The 19,793-nt window shown below is 35.0% G+C and overlaps 3 protein-coding genes and 1 long non-coding RNA gene across 6 annotated transcripts; 3 read left to right on the forward strand and 1 right to left on the reverse strand.

The window, feature by feature from the left end:
- Nucleotides 1-950: 950 nt before the first annotated feature.
- On the reverse strand, nucleotides 951-3,346 carry LOC101212941 (protein NRT1/ PTR FAMILY 2.10). The gene is made up of 4 exons (XM_004138249.3): nucleotides 3,230-3,346; nucleotides 2,907-3,124; nucleotides 2,089-2,651; nucleotides 951-2,010 (listed from the first exon to the last, which is right to left on the reverse strand). The coding sequence occupies exons 1-4, from the start codon at nucleotides 3,312-3,314 to the stop codon at nucleotides 1,107-1,109; spliced, it is 1,770 nt and encodes a 589-aa protein (XP_004138297.1). The 5' UTR covers nucleotides 3,315-3,346; the 3' UTR covers nucleotides 951-1,106.
- LOC116402078 lies at nucleotides 1,407-4,339 on the forward strand. Its single transcript, XR_004214442.1, has 3 exons — nucleotides 1,407-1,548; nucleotides 1,641-1,882; nucleotides 3,957-4,339. It is a non-coding gene; the product is annotated as an uncharacterized LOC116402078 (long non-coding RNA).
- A 3,655-nt stretch (nucleotides 4,340-7,994) lies between these two features.
- Nucleotides 7,995-11,892, forward strand: LOC101217728 (LRR receptor-like serine/threonine-protein kinase FEI 2). The gene is made up of 13 exons (XM_004138101.3): nucleotides 7,995-8,290; nucleotides 8,368-8,503; nucleotides 8,587-8,658; nucleotides 8,750-8,821; nucleotides 8,927-8,998; nucleotides 9,220-9,291; nucleotides 9,402-9,473; nucleotides 9,879-9,985; nucleotides 10,121-10,294; nucleotides 10,400-10,732; nucleotides 10,889-11,140; nucleotides 11,237-11,370; nucleotides 11,459-11,892. Exons 1-13 carry the CDS (start codon nucleotides 8,209-8,211, stop codon nucleotides 11,681-11,683), a joined length of 1,803 nt encoding a protein of 600 aa, XP_004138149.1. The 5' UTR covers nucleotides 7,995-8,208; the 3' UTR covers nucleotides 11,684-11,892.
- Nucleotides 11,893-13,498: 1,606 nt separating this feature from the next.
- Nucleotides 13,499-18,991, forward strand: LOC101217968 (nitrate transporter 1.2-like). Of its 3 annotated transcripts, XM_031880460.1 has the most exons (6): nucleotides 13,499-13,843; nucleotides 14,145-14,328; nucleotides 15,035-15,140; nucleotides 15,299-15,516; nucleotides 16,509-16,955; nucleotides 17,758-18,991. In XM_031880460.1, exons 3-6 carry the CDS (start codon nucleotides 15,116-15,118, stop codon nucleotides 18,796-18,798), a joined length of 1,731 nt encoding a protein of 576 aa, XP_031736320.1. In that variant the 5' UTR covers nucleotides 13,499-13,843; nucleotides 14,145-14,328; nucleotides 15,035-15,115; the 3' UTR covers nucleotides 18,799-18,991. The 3 variants fall into 3 exon arrangements, with proteins under 3 accessions (XP_031736320.1, XP_031736344.1, NP_001267691.1); XM_031880484.1 differs by lacking the exons at nucleotides 13,499-13,843; nucleotides 14,145-14,328 and adding an exon at nucleotides 14,695-14,931 and having other exon boundaries at nucleotides 15,039-15,140; NM_001280762.1 differs by lacking the exons at nucleotides 13,499-13,843; nucleotides 14,145-14,328 and adding an exon at nucleotides 14,887-14,931 and having other exon boundaries at nucleotides 17,758-18,798.
- The last annotated feature ends 802 nt before the right edge of the window (nucleotides 18,992-19,793 follow it).

Below are 19,793 nucleotides of genomic sequence, written 5' to 3' on the forward strand. Positions count from 1 at the left end.
CTTAATTTTGACATATTTTCCTCTTTTTGCTTTCTCTTCACCTAATCTAATTTCCAAATTTGTTTCACTTTTAATCCATCTTTTGCTATAAATGTTACTACTTTTTGCATATTCTTTCATTTGCACTCTATATTTATTCAAAGCAAAATGTGATGAGTAGTCAATATGGTATATTTTATTTCATACAAAACTTTACTATATTAATGCACCACGAAAATGTTTACCTACATCAGCAATTCACTGTTTATTATAAAAGCAGTATTTAAGGATATGAGGTTACGTGTCAAATGTTAAATGGAAGAAATATATACTATGAGGTATTTAGAACTTTTCCATCTCAATTCTCATTGCATTACTAATCACACTCTTACATTTTAGGTTTTTCTTATCTATGCTTGAAATTAACGTTTGAATTGTAATACTAAAAATATGACACTACAACAGCTTAGACTTTAAATATTAGTTTAAAGTCTTGTAAAGAGTGGTAGAGGGTCTTTAGGTGATAGTTTTTAGGAATGGTGAAAGTTTTGACGGATTTTGAACATTTTTATAATGCATGAATGACGATTGAACATCGTCACCAAAAATTCTATTTAATGTTTGTTTTAAGGTGTTGTTGAAATCTAGAAACGATAATTGATTGTAATGTTTTAGTATTAGGTTGATTAAATGGTCTTCCTTATTGGTGAAGAATAGGAAAAATACAACTATAATTATGAACATTTAAGATGATCAATGAAGTTGTTGTAATGATAGAATATATACTATTTGTATTGACATAAAGCATTTTGATTTAGAGGAATAGATATTACTTTTGTCCCTCTAGGTGGTAGGTTTAATCTCGTGACCCATTCCACTTTGTTGCACATGTCAAATAATGCCCATGTTGACTCTAACTAGAAGAATGAGGTTATCGATTGGGAGGAATGAATATATCCATGCAAAAAACATGTTTGAATGGTTTAAGGGCATATAGATTGATTCATGTAGATCAATGGTAAGAAGTTGAAATGTTAGGGGCAAAGCCCCATTTGACATTACAGTACACATTCATTCATAAATATAAAGAAGACAAAGGAAGCTGGAAACAATGACAGATTACACAATCAATAAACGACAGTTTTTTCAAATTCCGTCTTCCCAAAATCCATCTCATCAACGCCATGGCTTCCACTCCCTTTGTACTTATACCATTTTGAACACAACAAAAAATACCCCAAATTCACAGCTTCCAATCCCGATACCAAGAAATAGAAGTAATCCAATCGACCCTTGTTCAAATCTTCCGGCAGCCACTTTCCGGCGGTGAGACGGTGCACCACCGTCACCATAAACCCACTTAAATAATTCGACAGTGCAAGACCCACAAAAGATAACGACCCCCCAATGCTTCTCATGTTTTCAGGGAACTCCTTGTAGTAAAATTCGACTTGCGCAATGACGGTGAACGCCTCTGACAACCCGATCAGCGTCAATTGAGGGACCAACCAGAGTGCTGACATGGAAGAAATTGAACCCCTTCTCCCTGTTTCTTCGCACAATGGCTGTGTGAGAGCTAAATTTCTTCTCTTTTGTTCTACTAATGCTGAGATGAACATTGTTATAATGGCGATTCCCATTCCGAACCCCATTTTTTGTAGGAGCGTAATGCCGCCTTCTCTGGCTGTGATTCGGCGGAGAGAAGGGACTAAGATACGATCGTAGAAAGGGATCCAGATGGTGAGGCCAATCATGGTGAATATTGTGTAAGAAGCGGCTGGGATTTTGAAATAATGGGTGTTTCCAAAGAATAAACGCCTATCGGATTGGAGGGCTTGAAATACAGCGTATGTTTGTTGCTGTGTGGTAGCGACATGGTAGATTATGGCTGCACCCCATATTGGTATTACTCTCACTAAGCATTTTACTTCTTCTACTTGTTGTGTGCTGCAGAGTGTCCACGGATCAGCTGCTGATCCATCTGATTTGAATTTGTCTTCTGAGGTTATGATTGCTGCCTTGTCGAAGAAGCTGCATGCAATAAAGGGGTTTTTGTTTTAGCTTTTAAGGTTTGTTTAAAACTTAAAAGCTTTGAAAGTGGAAGTCTACCTGAATTGATTAGTGTAAGGAAGCTTGGAATTGATGGAGTTTGATGGAATGTGGTTAAAAAGAGATGGCCATTGCTGGTCTGGCAATGGCAGTTGTCTTTTCTTGAGAGCAGCCATTAGAACTCGCATCACACTAGTGAAGGGACTCCCATCAGGTTCTAATTTGACGTAAATCCAGGAACCCATGAAGAAAAGTGCACAGGATAGGAACATGAGGAATGCAGGAATGGCTAATCCCCAAGCCCAGCTTACTTCAGTTTGGACATATACAATGATGGTTAAAGATATCATCATGGCAAATGTGAAGGTGAAGTAGTACCAGTTGAAGAAGCTGTTTATTCCTAACTTCCCGGAGGCTGTGTTTGGATTGAATTGGTCTGCTCCAAAAGCTAAGTTGCATGGTCTGATTCCACCAGCTCCAATTACAAGCAATCCTAATCCAAATAACAGAAATGCTATCTGCCATGACGTTGGCTCTAGGCAAGCCCCACCTGCACTGCCCTTTCCACAATCTGGTGGGTGCAATTTCTCAATTGTTGCTGTCAGTGTTAGCACAACCATCCCCTGCGAGTGATCAGTGACATGAAAACCAAATTAACAAATTTGTATATATATGTGTGCGCGCGTGTTTAAATGTCATAAGGAAGCGCAGGAATAACTTTTCAAAAGTTTAAGAACATTTAAAATATAATTTAAAGGGACCTTAATTTAACTTATACAATATGCATGTGTTTGCATGCGATGTCAGATTAAGCTGATATATTTCACACATGGTGTGTTTTATAAGATCAGAGCCTCAAACAATAGAAGCAGCCGTACCATTAATGAAGCAATGGAGGCATATCCTAAGGTTTTGTAACGTCCAAAATAAGTGTCACAAAGAAATGCTCCAAATAAAGTGGAAAAGTTGGTGCTTCCATGGAAAATGTTCATTAGAGTTGTGGCAGTGATATTTTTCATGTGAAATACGTCTGTCAGATACACCAAAAGGTTTGAAGAAGTGCCTGTAGTCCCTAGCTTCTCAAAAGTTTCATTCCCTAAATCAACAAACCCACATATTAATTAACATTACAGTTATCAAAACAAAACAAAAATGGAAGTTTGATTTCAGTTTGACCCTCATGTTCACGTATCTTACGAACCTACTACAAATGGCATGGCCTTGACTCCTCTATAATTGACGTTAGGCTCATCAAGATTGTTAACATCTTCATTATTTCTTTCCATGGTTCTTCCTTGAAACTACTCTCTGATCTTCTTATTATCCTTTTCTACACGAGTCCTTTTATACTCTAATCCAACAACTGAGCTTACTTATACTTTCAATATTGCATTTGCTTTTTTGGTTCAACAGGTTGTCAACTTTGAGTGTGCTGTATCAGCATATGAAGTGTTAGATCGAGATAACTACTTTTTGTTAGCTTTCAAAGATTTGTGATGTGTCTTTCCCTGAATAGTAGTAATAAGGACAAAGATGTAATGAGAAAGTGAAATATGTGCAGTATGATCAAAATGTTTAAATTAATGTAGCTCAAATTGATATCATATGAAATCTCACACATTAATTCTCAAAAAGAATTATTCTGATCCCCTTCATTCGGGTTTAACTAAGTTGTTAATTAGTTTAAGTTCATTGAAGCATAGGTTTATGGAATTGAGTTTCCTCTAGATATTATTAGCTCTCTTGTTTTCCAAATACTAAACATTATATTCGGTATTTGAAACTCATTTACGTGACTCCATGAACATAAACATTAGCATATTTCAATTTGAGCCATCTTTTTGCAAACTTTTTGCAATGTGATGTCAGCGTACCAACCAATGGGACAAAGCATGTTGATTGTCCTTATCGAAGATGCTGTTTTGCAGGGAAGCCAGTTAATGGCAAAGCCCTTCACTGTGATGGAAGGTACAGCAGGCTGTGAAAATGCTATTCCTGGCCTGAAGATACAGCAATTCATTGCCTCTCAACGTTTCAAAAGTGCTGAATTGATTAGACAGCTTTGGTTTAGTACAAAAAAGCACCGTTCTTTTTATTTTATCTGTATATTTTTTAATTTTGAAACAGTTGCATGTAGCATTCAATCAGCTCATAGAACTGCTTTAGATTAATGATGTGTACATCAGAATTTGAATTTGAGAGACTTCATAAATGCCTGCCTGAGTTTTGTGAAGCACATAAAGTGCCATATTTCCAAGAGGTTGATGGTCCCAAACAGAGAAATTGATCCAATAAATTGTCTCTTGTTGTATGATTACCTGTGTTCATATTCACATTTCAATAATGATCATTTATGATGTATATTTTGGGATGGTGACTTGGTGAGTCAAATTTTAAAAGCCTGGAGTTAATTCGTCTACGAAGTGAATACATTCGTAAAGTTAAAAGGTTTGTGTTTGAGGTGCATAAGTTGTTTAGTCTGAGTTAGCAAGTTTGTACTGTTAGAGATAGTTGATAGTTGGAGTTGGTCACCAAGTTGAGTTTCAAAATTGACCACTAACTGTAGTAGTCGCGTGGAGTTGGATGTCAGAAATGTTAGTTAGAGATGATTGTCGAAGTTAATTTTCGCGAGAGGTAGTTGTCAGAGGCGGTTGTTAAAGTTTAGTGGGCATAAGTGGTCACAAAGCATGCCGCACAAGTGAGACAACAGTAATTACTAACAGTCATTGTTGCAAGAGGTTTGACATTGGAGGTAGTCGTAGAGGTGGACTGTTGAAGGCAGTCGGATGGAGTTGGCCATCAAAGGTGGTTGTTGAAGCATGTTGTCAATGATGATTTTCGTCAGTAGCTAGGGGATGGAATCATTAGGAAAAAAAGAGAGAGCAAAGAAGAGAAGATGAAGTTCCTTCCTACTAATAAAGTTGAGTTATTTAATACATAACTCGAGTTACTAAACTCGAGTAAATGGCTCAAAACACCTCTAGTGTCTTTTCTTCCCCTCAAGTCAACTGCACCCAACTCTAGTAAAGAAGAAGAAAGGAAAAAAGCTAGTATACCATGCTTAGAGATGGGACAACTCTAGTAAAGAAGAAGAAAGGGAAAAAGCTAGTATACCATGCTTAGAGATGGGGTCTTGTATGGAATCTATAGTTAGTTTCATATGATAAAGTCATAGTGGAGGATTTTTAGAGATTGAACTTTTAGGAAGAAGGGGATATAATGGAATGATGTGAAAACATCACTTAAACCAATCAATATTATTGGATTATGCTCATTAATTGATAGATTGTTTTTTTTTCAAAGGAGTGGAAAATACTATTCAACTTGAATGTCACAAAAATATCCATTTTAATCAGTATAAAGAAAAGTAAAAGCATCTAAATCCAACTAGATTTCTATCTCTATCATGTATTTGATTTGAATTATATTAGAGAAGATGTTTATTTTAGCCAATCAATATGAACACTTGAACTGAAAAATAGACTTCTCAAGAATTATGGACGATGGCATCCACATACGTTGGTCCTACCTTATTTACTATGAATATTACAACACAACAACATATTACTCTCATTACATTGGTTCATAACTTCTTTCTTTTAATTTTATTGACATGGTCAAAGTTCAAAATTTGACACTAATACATACCACTTGGATGATCGGCTCTTTTTGTTTTTAGAAAAATAATTAGATGTATCTTCGAACATCACTTATCTTTGTGCATCCCACCAAATTGTTCAATTATAACTCGTCATGAGGAAAATTCTACTTTTTTCTTTTCGTTGAAATATTTTAATAATTTTTTTATGTGAGTGGTGAAAAAGTATCCATAAAAACGGGTAATGTTCGAGATGCACACAAGTCTTACTTTTGTGTTTAATTCCCATGAAAAGATGTCCTTTGTTACTAAAATGCTATGAAGAGATCATATTGGTCTGAATAACTTTAGTTTCTAAGGATAATTTCCAAAGACTAATTGGAGTATTATGAAATATCAGTAGAAAATCAAGGAAGTGAGAATAACACAAACAGAAGAAAAAAGTTGACAAGAAGTTTATTCGGTTCACTAATAGTGTGTTAGTTATGTCTACAAGTATAAGAAGACATCCGTTTTTTTTAACAGAATGTTAATTAATATAGATTGCATAGACGTTAATAGAGTTAGAAATCTTATATATATTTCAAATTAGATTTTATGGATAACTCGTATTTTGTCGTATAAAAAGATTGAACACAATGTAATAGGACGATCAGAAATTATAATGAACGTAATTTTGGTTGTTATAGAAGAAAAGTTTTCAAAGAGAGACGTGTTTGAACATCAAAGCAATTGTGTGAATCCAAGACAAAAAGTGGTCAAAACAAGTTGGAGTTATGAGCAGTGAGATGATTGAATAGTCCAAAGCTTTGAGACGTCACACGTCAAAACTATATCAAATGTTTGATTAACCTTTTGGTTTGTTCAATCCCAAAAAGAGAAGAAACTTTTGGGTATGAACAAAAGCTTTCTAATTCTTTACTTGACAATAGCCATCATTCCATCCTAATCAAGTTGTTCCTACAATTTTAGCTTCGATTTATTTATCAAAACTTCATCCTAATAAATTAGTTCATACCTATTTTCATTTGTTTCTTTTTACGATATGTGAAGCATACTCAAGATTGAGTAGATGATGTTAAAGTAGGTTTGATGACGTGAGAGTTAGCTCGAGATTTTTTTGCAATTTTCAATAAGATAGTTTTAAAATAGGAAAATTACATCATACAACACATCTTTTTAACATATTGCGATTACAACAAATATTCAGTGATATAAAAAGGTTATCGACTTTTAAATTTGCTATTTTTGCAATTTAAAAAGTATAATGACGTGAACTCTATTATCATAATTTTTTTTTTGTTATTTCTCCAAGTGTAATTATAGCCCGTTATCCGACAACAATAATATTAACCTCTTTAAATTAAAAACTCACAAACCATATATTGGTAAATTAAATTTAGGTAGGTCTGAAATAATTCCCAATTGTACAAAATTCCATAAACTTCTTAGTCCTCTCTGGCTTATCAAAATCATGAAAGTTTGCTTTAGATTTATTTTGAGATTAAGGTACTATTTTGTCATTGTTGTTAACATCTATGATTGAACTTTGATTTGAACTTATCAAAACTTATCTAATTCTTAAGCACATTAACCTAACTTAACAACAACTTCATTTCTTACACATTCCACTGATACTGTTCATGAAGTAGATGAAATAGAGATGTAATAAATAACTCTAACAACATAATAAAATAAATCGATAGATTATAATTTAATTATACTTGTCGACACGTTTTTACAAACTAAATTTTGTTGAAAGTTTTAAAACATCACAATTTCAACAAGTTTAAGTTTATAATCTGGTAGCAAATAAACGTATACACTTAATTATTATAACCTATAATTAAGTTTGAGATTAAAAAATTTTAGAAATAAGTGTGACTTATTTATTTCAAATCTATTTTTATCATAATGTTTACTATTTCTTAACTTTTTTTTCTTAAAATGGTTTGTTTAGTGTTTGTATGGAGAATTGGGCTGGAGACTTGAAGTTGGGCTGTGCACTATATCTGGGCTGTTGAGTTAAGCAACAAAAGAAAAAAAAAAGTTCAAAGTTTCTCAGTTTTGTTTCAATTTTATGATCATTTCTTGATGATTTTGATACAAACATACCCAAATCCAATATTCTAATTATAGCTTTACATACATTAATCCCACTTCAAAAGTGAACATTGCTGCCTGTTGTAATGTAAATGCTAAAAAAGGTTGTGTTCTTGAGAATAAAAAGCAAAGATCATGGAGCAATAGAGATTATCATCATTAAAAAAATATGAATTTTGAATCTGACTTTTTCTATTTTTTTGAATTTCAGCTTACGACAAACGGCTACTGCATTTTGCACGATTTCCCATGTCCATTCAAAAACCTGTCCTCCCTCCTTCTTCATCTGTACATGTCAGAAAATAAATCCTCCCTCCCCATTCATTTTGATTAGTTCTTCCACCACTAAAGTCTCCCTTCTTTTAATTTTTCTCGATTATTTTTGAAATGGGGTTCTTTGCCTGAGCTCCGGTGACTGGCTGCTGCAAGCGAGAGATTAATCTTTAGCTGTAGATTCGTTTTTTTGAAGTTCATTTGAAATGGGTCTTTTCATTTGGGTCTCATCCTTCATTTTAGTAGCTACCCTTTTAAGCAAATGCTCTTTTTCTCTCACTGAAGATGGTAAACCCTACCTCTATTATGCCCTTTCTGCTGAAGATTTCTTTAGGGTTTATGTTTTGCTTTGTCTTATGTCTCAGGTTTAACATTGTTGGAAATCAAAAGTACTTTAAATGACACTAAGAACGTGCTCAGTAATTGGAGCCCTGCAGATGAAACTCCCTGTAAATGGACTGGTATCTCTTGCCATCCTGAGGACTCTCGTGTCAGCTCAGTGTATGTCACTTCATTCTCTTTTCAACTAACTTTTGAGCACCCATTTCTAAATCTTAGGGTATTTTTGTTTGTGGGTTTTCCAGTAATCTTCCGTTCATGCAACTAGGAGGGATTATATCTCCCAGCATTGGTAAACTTAGTAGATTGCAGAGACTGTAAGCATCTCTACAAGCATCTTACTTCTCTATTATGATATTATGGAGTGATAGACTTTAGTTAAGTATGTTTTTTCTTATGTGTAAACAGGGCTCTCCACCAGAACGGCTTACATGGATATATCCCCAATGAACTTGCCAATTGTTCTGAACTTAGAGCCCTGTAAGTAACCATTACCATTTTTACAGCCCTCCCTCCACCATTCTTGTGGACGTGCTTCCAAGTGCTTTATTTATATTCATGAGATTGTGCATTTTTTTGATTCAGGTACTTGAGGGCTAATTATCTTCAAGGAGGCATTCCATCAAATATTGGAAACCTTTCATACCTTACCATACTGTGAGAGTCTCAGTCTTTTTCCCCTCTTCATTTTTGGATGATTAAGACTTCTTGATATCTTAGCTAATATCTATTTATGAAGTCAATTAAAAGAGGCATTTATATCGTAAATTTTGCAATTAGAATACCATTATTTTGTTTGTTTTCTGGGTTTTTGTATCTGTTGTTGTTTTGTTCTTCACCCTTGCTACCTAATTTTGATTACTGGTATTTAATTGTAGTGATTTATCATGCAATTCCTTTAAGGGTAGTATACCATCATCGATTGGTCGTCTCACACACTTGCGGAATCTGTAAGTATTCACCACTTTAGCTATATTTACATCGCTGTCCATGCCTGCGATTCATATTACTAAAACTATTGTCCTTGTTGCGTTTCTTACGTACTTGGTACTCATTTCAGGAATTTATCTACCAACTTCTTCTTTGGAGAAATCCCAGATATTGGAGTTCTAAGCACCTTTGGTAACAACTCGTAAGTACACTATCAAGATACAGTCCTTTTATACATGTTGAAATCCTTTGTCTATGCCATACCCTCAGAGTAACATGCTTTGAATCATTATGTTAGGTTCTTGGGTAGGATTTAGTTCTATGATTTATACAAGCATGGTTTAGAAGTATGCAATTGATTAATGAAGTAGCCATATAGGCATGTTCATGGTATTCCAAAGAGAAATTGAGAATACTATTCACCTGGTACCAAGGTAAGTGGATGGTTTAATGTTGATGACAAATTCAAGAGAAGAGAAACATGTCGCTTGCTTGTTTGTCTTGACTTCAAAATTCTTACCATCTTTTCCTCCCCAATTTATCCTGCTTGTTTTGACTTGGTTCTTCAACACATTCTGCATCTTAAGATGATCCCTTGATGTGACAGATTCTTTGGTAATCAAGGTCTTTGTGGTCGACAAGTTAACAAGCCGTGCCGAACCTCACTGGGTTTTCCTGTCGTTTTACCACATGCTGAAAGTGATGAAGCAGCAGGCAATTTCTCTTTACACTTCAATGAAGTTATTTACCACTTAATCACTTAATCATATTCCAATTAGATGAGTTTGTGACAGAATGATTAAATTTGCCAGAGAATCATGTATACTTATTCTATTTTCTATTTTACAGTTCCTCCTAAGCGATCCTCTCATTACACCAAAGGACTGTTGATTGGTGCAATATCAACAGCAGGGTTTGTGTTGGTCATACTTGTTGTATTCATGTGGACTCGTTTGGTGTCAAAGAAAGAAAGAACTGCAAAGAGTTACATGGAAGTTAAGAAGCAAAAAAATCGTGATACAAGTGAGCAATTCATTTCAGTTTTGGTTCTTTTTCTTTTATCTAATTTGTACATTTTCCCTCAAAATAATACATATCGCAATTGACAACCCTCACAAACCAATGTAGGTGCAAAGCTTATTACATTCCATGGGGATCTACTATATCCAACATGTGAGATCATAGAAAAGCTGGAGGCCCTGAGTGAAACAAATGTTGTTGGCTCAGGAGGTCTTGGAACCGTGTATCGAATGGTCATGAATGACTCCGGAACTTTTGCTGTGAAGAAAATTGATAGGACTCAAGACGGTCCAGATCAAGTAGTTGAAAGAGAACTGGAGATACTGGGTAGCATTAAACACATAAATTTAGTGAAATTGCGTGGCTATTGCAGGCTTCCTTCTTCAAAGCTTCTTATATATGACTATCTGCCGGCTGGTAGCTTGGATAATTTCTTGCATGGTATCATTTTTCTGTTCCATTATTGAATTCCAAAATGCAAAATATTGAGAAGTAACATAGATAGGAAGATGTAATATGATGAGTATGGAACTGTAGGACTGGAAGTTTTATTCTTCTTTTCAACTCTTTGTAGACTTATCTTTTCACTATTCGCAGAACGTGGACCAGAAAAGTTATTGGATTGGAGTGCTCGGTTAAACATAGCCCTAGGCTCTGCTCGAGGACTGGCATACTTGCACCATGATTGCTGTCCAAAGATTGTGCATTGCAACATAAAATCCAGCAACATCCTTCTTGACGGGAACTTAGAGCCGCACGTATCTGACTTTGGTCTTGCAAAGCTTTCGGTTGATGGGGATTCCCATGTCACAACTGTTGTTGCTGGCACATTTGGTTATTTGGCTCCAGGTGCTATTCCCTAATAATGGTTCAACTTCAATTCAGAAATTTATAAAACTATAATCTCAAATAAAATCTTCTTTGGACCTACTTTTTCTTGAGCAGAATACTTAGAAAGTGGGATAGGAACTGAGAAGTCTGATGTTTATAGCTTTGGAGTTCTCTTGCTGGAGCTTGTAACAGGGAAGAGACCAAGTGATCCATTTTTCTCAAAGAGGGGTGTAAATATCGTTGGTTGGGTAAGCCAATCTCTGCACAGTGCAAGTTGCATCTTTTTTCTATCTCTAAACAACTATGCATTAAATTGTGCATGATCATGTCTAACAGTTGAACACACTGCGGGGAGAAGACCAATTGGAGAACATAGTCGATAATAGGTGCCAGAATGCAGATGTCGAAACGGTAGAAGCGATTCTCGAAATAGCAGCGAGGTGCACCAATGGCAATCCAACTGTGCGGCCTACAATGAACCAAGTATTGCAGCAGCTAGAGCAAGAGGTGATGTCGCCGTATCCAAGCGATTACTCTGAGTCTCACTCGGATTATTCGTGAATGTAAACAAATTTGAGGTTTTGTGCAACATGTTAAGAAAGAAACATTTGCATAATGTATTCACTTGTGGAATCGTTTTTCAACCCACGTTCTTGTTGGGAGGGCTTGAGTACCATGTAAGTTTGACATTCATGACACTTCTCTACGAATTTGGGTTCTTTTTTTTCCTTGTTTGAAGTAACAAGTTCTTTTCTCGTTCTTCCTAGAAATATATTTGAGATTGATCATGATGACCAAAAAATTAGAAAAAACAAAACTAGTTAATACAAGTCTATTACGAGTGTGATGTAAGATTTATTTATTTTAAAAAAAAGCAATCTATAGAACTACATCAACACCTTGGGAGTCAACGAATAGGAAAAATGTTACTCCAACGACGAACATGGTTATAGGACACAATGCTAGGTTTTGTGTGCATAAAGATTTAACCTCAAGGATGAAAAAGGAAACTTTTGCAAGCTTCATTGAACCACTAGTCAAAAGATTACCATTCGCCAAGCAGTTCGACTTCAGTGTTGGGCTATGTATTTCTAAAGTGTGTGTTTCAATAGAGTATATGTTTTACTAAACTAGCTTGATCACAAGAGCAATAGTAACATAAAGATCACATTCTGTAACAAAACCTACACATAATATATGAATGTATTTTCTCACTTGGTTATAAAATAATGCACAAGTAGTTGATGTTCCCCTTTAAAAGAAGCCTTTATAATTTGAAATATGAAAACATTATCTTATTTGAATGATGCTTAGAATAATGTTGTGCAGTTTCCCCCTCATGTAATTCAAAGTGGGATATCTACTTCTAGAATGTGGTACCATTGATTGCATCTTTATTTTCGTTGAGAAAATCCTTCTTTCTCCTATCGGAATAGGGAATATTAACCACATTGTGTTACAACAATCTTTGAGTATCGACGGATAAAGTATAGGACAAGAGGGCTCGAGTCTTTCCCAATCTATGCACTTTATGTAATATATATAGAAAAAATTGAAATAATTATAATAGAGTAGCAAGTCTAGTGGTAACAAGTTATTCAATCTCCTTTAGATCAGGTTTAAGCTTCCTTTTTATATTTTCTCAAGTTACTTTTACTGAATTATAAAGTTTTGGACGATAGATTTTCTAAATTTATGCACTACTTTTAAAATAACGATTATTATCTTGCCTTAAAGTTTGAAACAAACAAAGAACATATTTTTCATATTTAGAATTCCATAACAATCAAACAGAGAGGTCTCGTAATTTTAATAAAATATATAAGATTGATTTTGAAATGAAACTTTAGATTTATACTGTACTGATGGCTTACAAAACAATCACAACAAAACTTTCATGCAAATGAAGTCATTGGGGTTTGATGAGATATTTTGAAATGTGGGAGGACATGTACTTGGTCTAGACCAACTCTAAAGACTTCCATCCACACATTTCTATCCCTTCCAACTGGGTTACCTCAAATATTAAAAACTACACAACACACCTTTTATCTTTGGAATGTAATAAATGTAAACTGCATGTGACAATATAGAAAAAAATCTAACTCTTAGTTAAACAAATAGAGTACAGATTGGAAGTTACCTTATCAACTAAACTATACTTAAAACCACTGATGGGCCATTGGCCTAGGAGCTAGATGGGTTAAGAAAGCATAAACAAGCTGCATTGCATGGGAATGGGAAGTGCACCGACCATTTATTTGCTTGGTGTTAATCTCCACATACAAAATCAAAGGTACCAAAATTTGGAGTAGGGTCCATTACCATATGGGGTTTAAAGGGTTTTTAGCCATTGAATTTGGAGTTCACTGGAAGACATTAAATTGCACGTTGATGAGAACCAACAATGTCCACTCATTTGATTGTTTGCCTTCAGAAAGATGACTTACTCCATCCGGCAATCACCAGCAAACGAGGATCCTTACAATTTACACTTGAACATTTCAGCCCCCATCTGAAGAACACGACCCAGCCATTTTGGAAAAGTTGCCATCGATAAGGATTGATGCCCACTCACATTATACAAGACGGCAAGATGATGGGTCATTGCCCTTTTCACGTTTGATGAAATTCCTCAGTGGGTTTTTGGCTTTTTTCACTACCCCACCTCCAGGATGCGGTGCTGAGTCCTCAAGACACTTTGAAAAAAATGAAAAAAAGGTAGGTCCTTCAATTTAATTTTCATATCTAATTTAATCAAACCCCACTCTTCCCTCATTTTCATCTCAATCCCATCCCAGATATTATCCATTTCCATTCCTTCCTTTACTTATCATTTTTCTATTCCAACTTGTCAACTAATTCACTATTCTTTTGTTCTAATATCTTCTATACCATTCACGTACTTTTCATCTTCATGTGGGTTGTTTTCTTATATTTTGTTTTCAGCATTATAAATTATAATATATATATTGTCTGGCATAGAAGTTTGTAGTCTCCTGAATTGTTACTTCCCTTTCAGTTGTGATGGCGATCTTGTCTGGAATGCAACCGAAGTCACACGTTGGCTCAATAAGAAGAGGCTTGTGCAATCATTTTTATTGGTGCGAGACATTTTGGGTAAAACCAAAAGTAAAAGCATGGAGGCTTGTTGGCTACTGCCAAAGTTTAAATCACACATTGACTAGATAAGAAAAATATCATAGGTATACAAGTGAATGACAAATATCTTTGTTGGCATGAAACCACTTTTAGTGATTCCAAAGACAATGTCATGAACTTATGTTCAAAATGGATGTAACCATATTATTATGATTCGAATGTGGAAGAACGTTAATGTCTAAAATGAATATAATAGTATCATTTTATTATAAAGATATGTGAGGACCCTTTAAATATAGCTTTTCGATTTCAACAGCATTGATGATGGTCGTATATATATTTATTATCTACGGTAAAAGTTGAATCAACAAACTCCAGAGAGAATCCAATGTGGATGAATATTTCTGCTTGTGCATGAGATGAATGACTATTGGCAACACTGTAGATTTGGGGTGAAACCAAGGGAAAGAAAGGAGTTGTCATTTTCGAAAGAGTCTAGAGTTTTCTTTTTTGGTTGGACCAGCATTTTGTGAGTCTATAAATACAACCACTCCATTTTACTTCACGACCAATTTGAATAGAGAATTCTGGATCAATTCTGCATTAAAATTTGGAAGTCCTAGTTGTCCAATTTCCGTACCCCTCCAACTGAAGAAAAAAGAATGTCTTCTACCACTGCGACTCCATTAGAAACTGAAAAACATGTGGTGGGATATCACAGCTTAATTTCCTCGCTTATTCCTTCAAGTTTGTGTATTTTACTAATTTCTTCTAACTATAACTCAATTGCTTTTATGCTTCATTCTTTAGGAAGAAGCTCAACGGCTGAACCTCTGGGAAGACTATGTGGACTGGAGGAAGAGACCTGCAGTAAAAGGACGCCATGGAGGCATGCTGGCTGCCTCCTTTGTATTGGGTCAGTATATATAAGAACAAAAGATTGAATTTTGGTCCTTGTGAGATTTAAAGTACTTCTGCACTTCCTATAAACGTGGTTAAAAACAATTTTTTTTGTTCTTATTATTCTCGTGATAACTGGTGTATGAGCTGATCTTATGAACTGTATAATATCAGTTGTTGAAGTATTGGAGAATCTAGCATTCCTGGCCAATGCAAGCAATCTTGTTCTGTATCTTTCCAAGTTCATGCATTATTCTCCATCCGAGTCTGCCAACATCGTCACCAATTTTATGGGCACAGCTTTTCTTCTTGCGCTTCTTGGTGGCTTTCTATCAGATGCTTTCTTCACCACTTACTCTATCTTCTTGATAAGTGCTGCAATAGAATCCTTGGTGAGTTAGTTTCCACCAAAGTTGTTCTTTCCTTATATAATATGATTTGCACGTGGGTTGCTCGGTTATGTTCAATGTATGGTCTTTCATGATAATGAAAGAATATATTCAAGAGATCAATTCATCCAAAAGTGTAAGATAGTTGTTGAAGATAAATTTAAATATATATCACGAACAATCTTCTCACTTGTGGGCTTGAAATATTTGAAAGGTCCAATAAGTAGAAATCAATTTTAATTGGAGAGGAAACCACCTGCTCTGATACCATATTAAACCACTAATTCACTCAAAAGTTTAGGCTAGTAGTTGAAGATAAATTTAAATATATTTCACCAACCTAGATGAGTACATATTTAATATACAAGAATTGAACCGAAGGTTTTATGTTCAAACTATTATAATATACGTTGAAATTACTCAAATTTGTTATTTGACACTTTGAAACTTTGGTTATACTTATATTTATGTTATTTACGTTATGATTTTATTATAGATCTAAGACCTAAGAGGGATCCACTATATATAAATTACTCTTGAACTTTACTCGTGCCTTTGAACTATACCTTTTATTCTCTCTAATAATAAACTACTCTCTCTGCCATATGAGAGTTAATATGTGTCAATTTTGTATGTTTTCTTTGATTGGATGATATCATAGGAATATCATATTGAAGTGCTTACCAAATTAAGAGTAATGGACCCTAATGGTAATTTCTAGATCTTTTAGTGGAGCATTTTCCATCGGGAACAGTTGACATTTGATACGAAGCTTGTGACTCATTTAAATGCTTTTGGTCCCACATCTGTTAGTGTACAGTATTTTGTGTTTTTGATGGGGTTTCCATTTTGGGAAAAAAAAATGTGTATAAGGTGTTCTAATCAAGTTTGAAGGCTCATAACTATTCCATCAACCCAAAAGCTTAAATTTATGGATTACCGTAAATTGAGTTATATCATTATTTTATCATAAACAAACATGTCGTGGGGTGCAGGGTCTGGTAATTCTGACGCTTCAAGCTGATGTACCATATCTGAAGCCTTCAAGGTGCGTTTCAAATGCAGTGGGGAATGGAAATCCATGCCATAAAGTTGAAGGTGGAGAAGCGGCCATGCTATTTGCAGGGCTTTACATGGTGGCACTTGGAGTTGGGGGGATAAAAGGGGCGCTTCCTCCCCATGGGGCTGAGCAGTTTGATGAAACCAGCTTTGAAGGAAGGAAGAAAAGATCTGTATTTTTCAACTACTTCATCTTCTGTCTTTCCTGTGGAGCTTTGATTGCTGTAACTCTGGTGGTGTGGATGGAAGATAACAAAGGCTGGCAATGGGGTTTTGGGATATCCACTCTTACAATACTCATCTCTATTCCTATTTTCCTCCTTGGATCGCCTACTTACAGAATTAAAACGCCAGCCGGAAGCCCCATCACAACCATTTTTAAGGTACTTCAAACTCTCCATCACAAACCAACTCCTCTACCTAATTGTTCACCTTTCAGGACCTTCGTCTCAACCTGTCATTGTTTATAGTTTCTTTTATGAAAAAAAAAAGAATTTAACAATGGACATTGGACAAATGTTTACATATTTTCTGTATGGTTTTTTTATACAAAAATTAATATTTGAGAAGCGGAGGATTAAAAAAATTGTTACTTTCTGCGGAAGATTTTTAAGTTTTTGTTTCCACCAAATTGTTGGCAACGTCCAGGTAAATTTAGTTCAGTTACATAAAATGTGTTTATACCAACAAGTATGTGGACTGAATTCTTCCACTTCTTACAATTTTCTCACCGAGCTATGCTACCTACCTACATTCTTGTCTATATGATATTCAATCAATTTTGAGCCCATTAGATATCTGTCTGCCAAATTATTCCAAAATACAAGAATGTGAGGCCATAAATTTAGTTCTGAATTTTTAAATTTGTGTTTATTTCCTTGAAAAATATTAGTTTGACCCCTGACTTATCTTGTGTAGAGTACGTTATTAATAGCCAGATCTCATGTTGTAATTGTTGAAACTTTTAATGATTGTAAATCACACTTAGCTACAATAAAACTATTTGAAACCCCTCGTTGTCTACTGTTTAGTACTTTTTAACTATGTTCTCTACTCATTTGTAAAAATAGTTTGTTTGAGACTATGACAACCAACAAGCTATGATAACCAAACTTAGTGAAGATCCTCTAATCAATTTGTTACTAATATGTCACTGAACATTCATTTTAATTACTTTTGGGACAGGTTCTAGTCTCAGCTGCTTTCAACAATAGGAAGAAAAAGACTCGTAATAACGTTGTGATGAATATATCCACGAGTTCAGTATCTTCAGATACTACCACAGATATTATAGCTGATGAGCAAAGACAGACTATGGAAAAGGAAAGCGACCCAAGTCCAATTCAAACACAAGCCATGGAGTTCCTGAATAAAGCTACAATTGATAACCCCAGCCATCCACAACTAAATTGCACAGTCAAGCAAGTAGAAGAAGCCAAAATAGTACTAAAAATCCTCCCCATTTTCACTTCTACCATAATGCTCAACTGCTGTCTCGCACAGCTCTCCACATTCTCAGTCCAACAAGCCGCTACCATGAACACCAAACTCGGCTCTCTCAAAGTCCCCCCTGCTTCTCTCCCTGTGTTCCCTGTCCTCTTCATCATGATCCTCGCCCCATCTTACAACCATCTCGTTCTCCCAGTTGCAAGAAAACTCACCAAATCCGAAATGGGAATAACCCATTTACAGAGAATTGGAACAGGCCTAGTTCTATCCACGGTGGCAATGGCAGTAGCAGCATTAGTTGAAACCAAGAGAAAGAACCTAGCTATCAAAACCCACAAATTAGATTCTCCTGACCCTTTGCCCATCACTTTCCTTTGGGTGGCTTTGCAGTACTTGTTTTTAGGGTCGGCTGATTTGTTCTCCTTGGCTGGAATGATGGAGTTTTTCTTCACAGAAGCCCCTTTGAGTATGAGATCTTTAGCCACTGCTCTGTCATGGGCTTCCTTGGCCATGGGGTATTACTTTAGCTCTGTTTTGGTGGCTCTTGTCAATGGTGTTACTAAGGCTTGTGGGCTCAGGCCATGGCTGTCTGGGAAAAGCTTGAATCATTATCATTTGGAGAGATTCTATTGGGTTATGTGTATCTTGAGTGGGCTTAATTTCTTGCAGTATCTGTTTTGGGCTAGTCGCTATACTTATAGATCCATTAATGGAGGAGAGCAGTCTTTGAAGGAACAGCCATATAAATCTGATTTAGTTGAGGAAAGAGAGGTGTAGATCAGATAAACATTGTGTTATTATATATACATACACACATTGTTTGAAATGGTTAGAGAGTAAGACATCCTATTGATTTTATTATGTGGTAATGGTTGGTCAAGTTGGTATCTTCGATACACTTTATTGTATTTAAAAAATAATCGATCTTGAGCAATATTTAGATGTACTTTGAACTACACGTTTTCATGCATTCTCATCTATAACAAAAGGAAAAAAAAGAATAAATGAATAAATATCTTTTAGAAGAAAGTAAAGTTTGTCACTTAACAACTTCTAATTGAACAGTCTTCCTATACTTTTCTAAAATGTTTAATTATGAAATATACATCATATCATATCTAAGTGATTATTAATCTATTGGTTTAGATGTGAAAAAATATTTTGTTCTATTAAAAGAAAATTTTGTACTTGTTTGTTTGTTTATTTATTTTGACATTTTGTTTATTAACAGGTAACGACTGGATGGAAGGTACTAATTGAATATGATGTTCGTTAACATCTAGGGAAGCAACTTCTTGTTTAAAGTCACTAATAATTTAGGCATCTTTTAGTTATCGTGTTGTGATTATATTATTCTATCAACCTTGAGAGATAACTTGGTCAGACATTATTAAATTATTCAAATATTTGAAATGTCAATCATATATGATTCAGACCCATAATGAGAATAGTACAAATATCAATTAATCCTTTTAGATAATGATCAAAGGACTCATTCAACCAAGGTAGAAAGAGCTGGGTGGCTAAGAAGCAAGAGGTTGACATTGACAAATCTTGATAAAAACAGAAGTCCATGACCATTTGTTTGTAATCAATCAACTCGGATTAGTATTATTAGATAGCACAAGATTTCATATTATAATCAATTGACAAATAGCAAAGTAGTTTGTCTATTTTGCAGACTGTTAAAACTTTTGATTTTTCAAGTGTGAAATGTTCAATAAATACTAGTTTAATTCAACTTCAAGAGTGGGAGTTATTCCTGACTCCTT

The sequence above is a fragment of the Cucumis sativus genome, chromosome 1 (genome assembly GCF_000004075.3).
Source record: "Cucumis sativus cultivar 9930 chromosome 1, Cucumber_9930_V3, whole genome shotgun sequence".
Taxonomy (NCBI): domain Eukaryota; kingdom Viridiplantae; phylum Streptophyta; class Magnoliopsida; order Cucurbitales; family Cucurbitaceae; genus Cucumis; species Cucumis sativus.

Excerpts from the sequence above, each read along its gene's own strand:
- LOC101212941 (XM_004138249.3), bottom strand. The coding sequence starts at position 3,314 with ATGGAAAGAAATAATGAAGATGTTAACAATCTTGATGAGCCTAACGTC. Across the intron at positions 2,652-2,906 it reads CCTCCATTGCTTCATTAATG|GGGATGGTTGTGCTAACACT; the intron begins GTACGGCTGCTT and ends GATCACTCGCAG. Across the intron at positions 2,011-2,088 it reads CCTTACACTAATCAATTCAG|CTTCTTCGACAAGGCAGCAA; the intron begins GTAGACTTCCAC and ends TATTGCATGCAG.
- LOC101217728 (XM_004138101.3), top strand. The coding sequence starts at position 8,209 with ATGGGTCTTTTCATTTGGGTCTCATCCTTCATTTTAGTAGCTACCCTT. Across the intron at positions 8,659-8,749 it reads CTTAGTAGATTGCAGAGACT|GGCTCTCCACCAGAACGGCT; the intron begins GTAAGCATCTCT and ends ATGTGTAAACAG. Across the intron at positions 10,733-10,888 it reads CTTGGATAATTTCTTGCATG|AACGTGGACCAGAAAAGTTA; the intron begins GTATCATTTTTC and ends CACTATTCGCAG.
- LOC101217968 (NM_001280762.1), top strand. The coding sequence starts at position 14,887 with ATGTCTTCTACCACTGCGACTCCATTAGAAACTGAAAAACATGTG. Across the intron at positions 14,932-15,034 it reads TAGAAACTGAAAAACATGTG|GAAGAAGCTCAACGGCTGAA; the intron begins GTGGGATATCAC and ends TTCATTCTTTAG. Across the intron at positions 15,141-15,298 it reads GGCTGCCTCCTTTGTATTGG|TTGTTGAAGTATTGGAGAAT; the intron begins GTCAGTATATAT and ends GTATAATATCAG.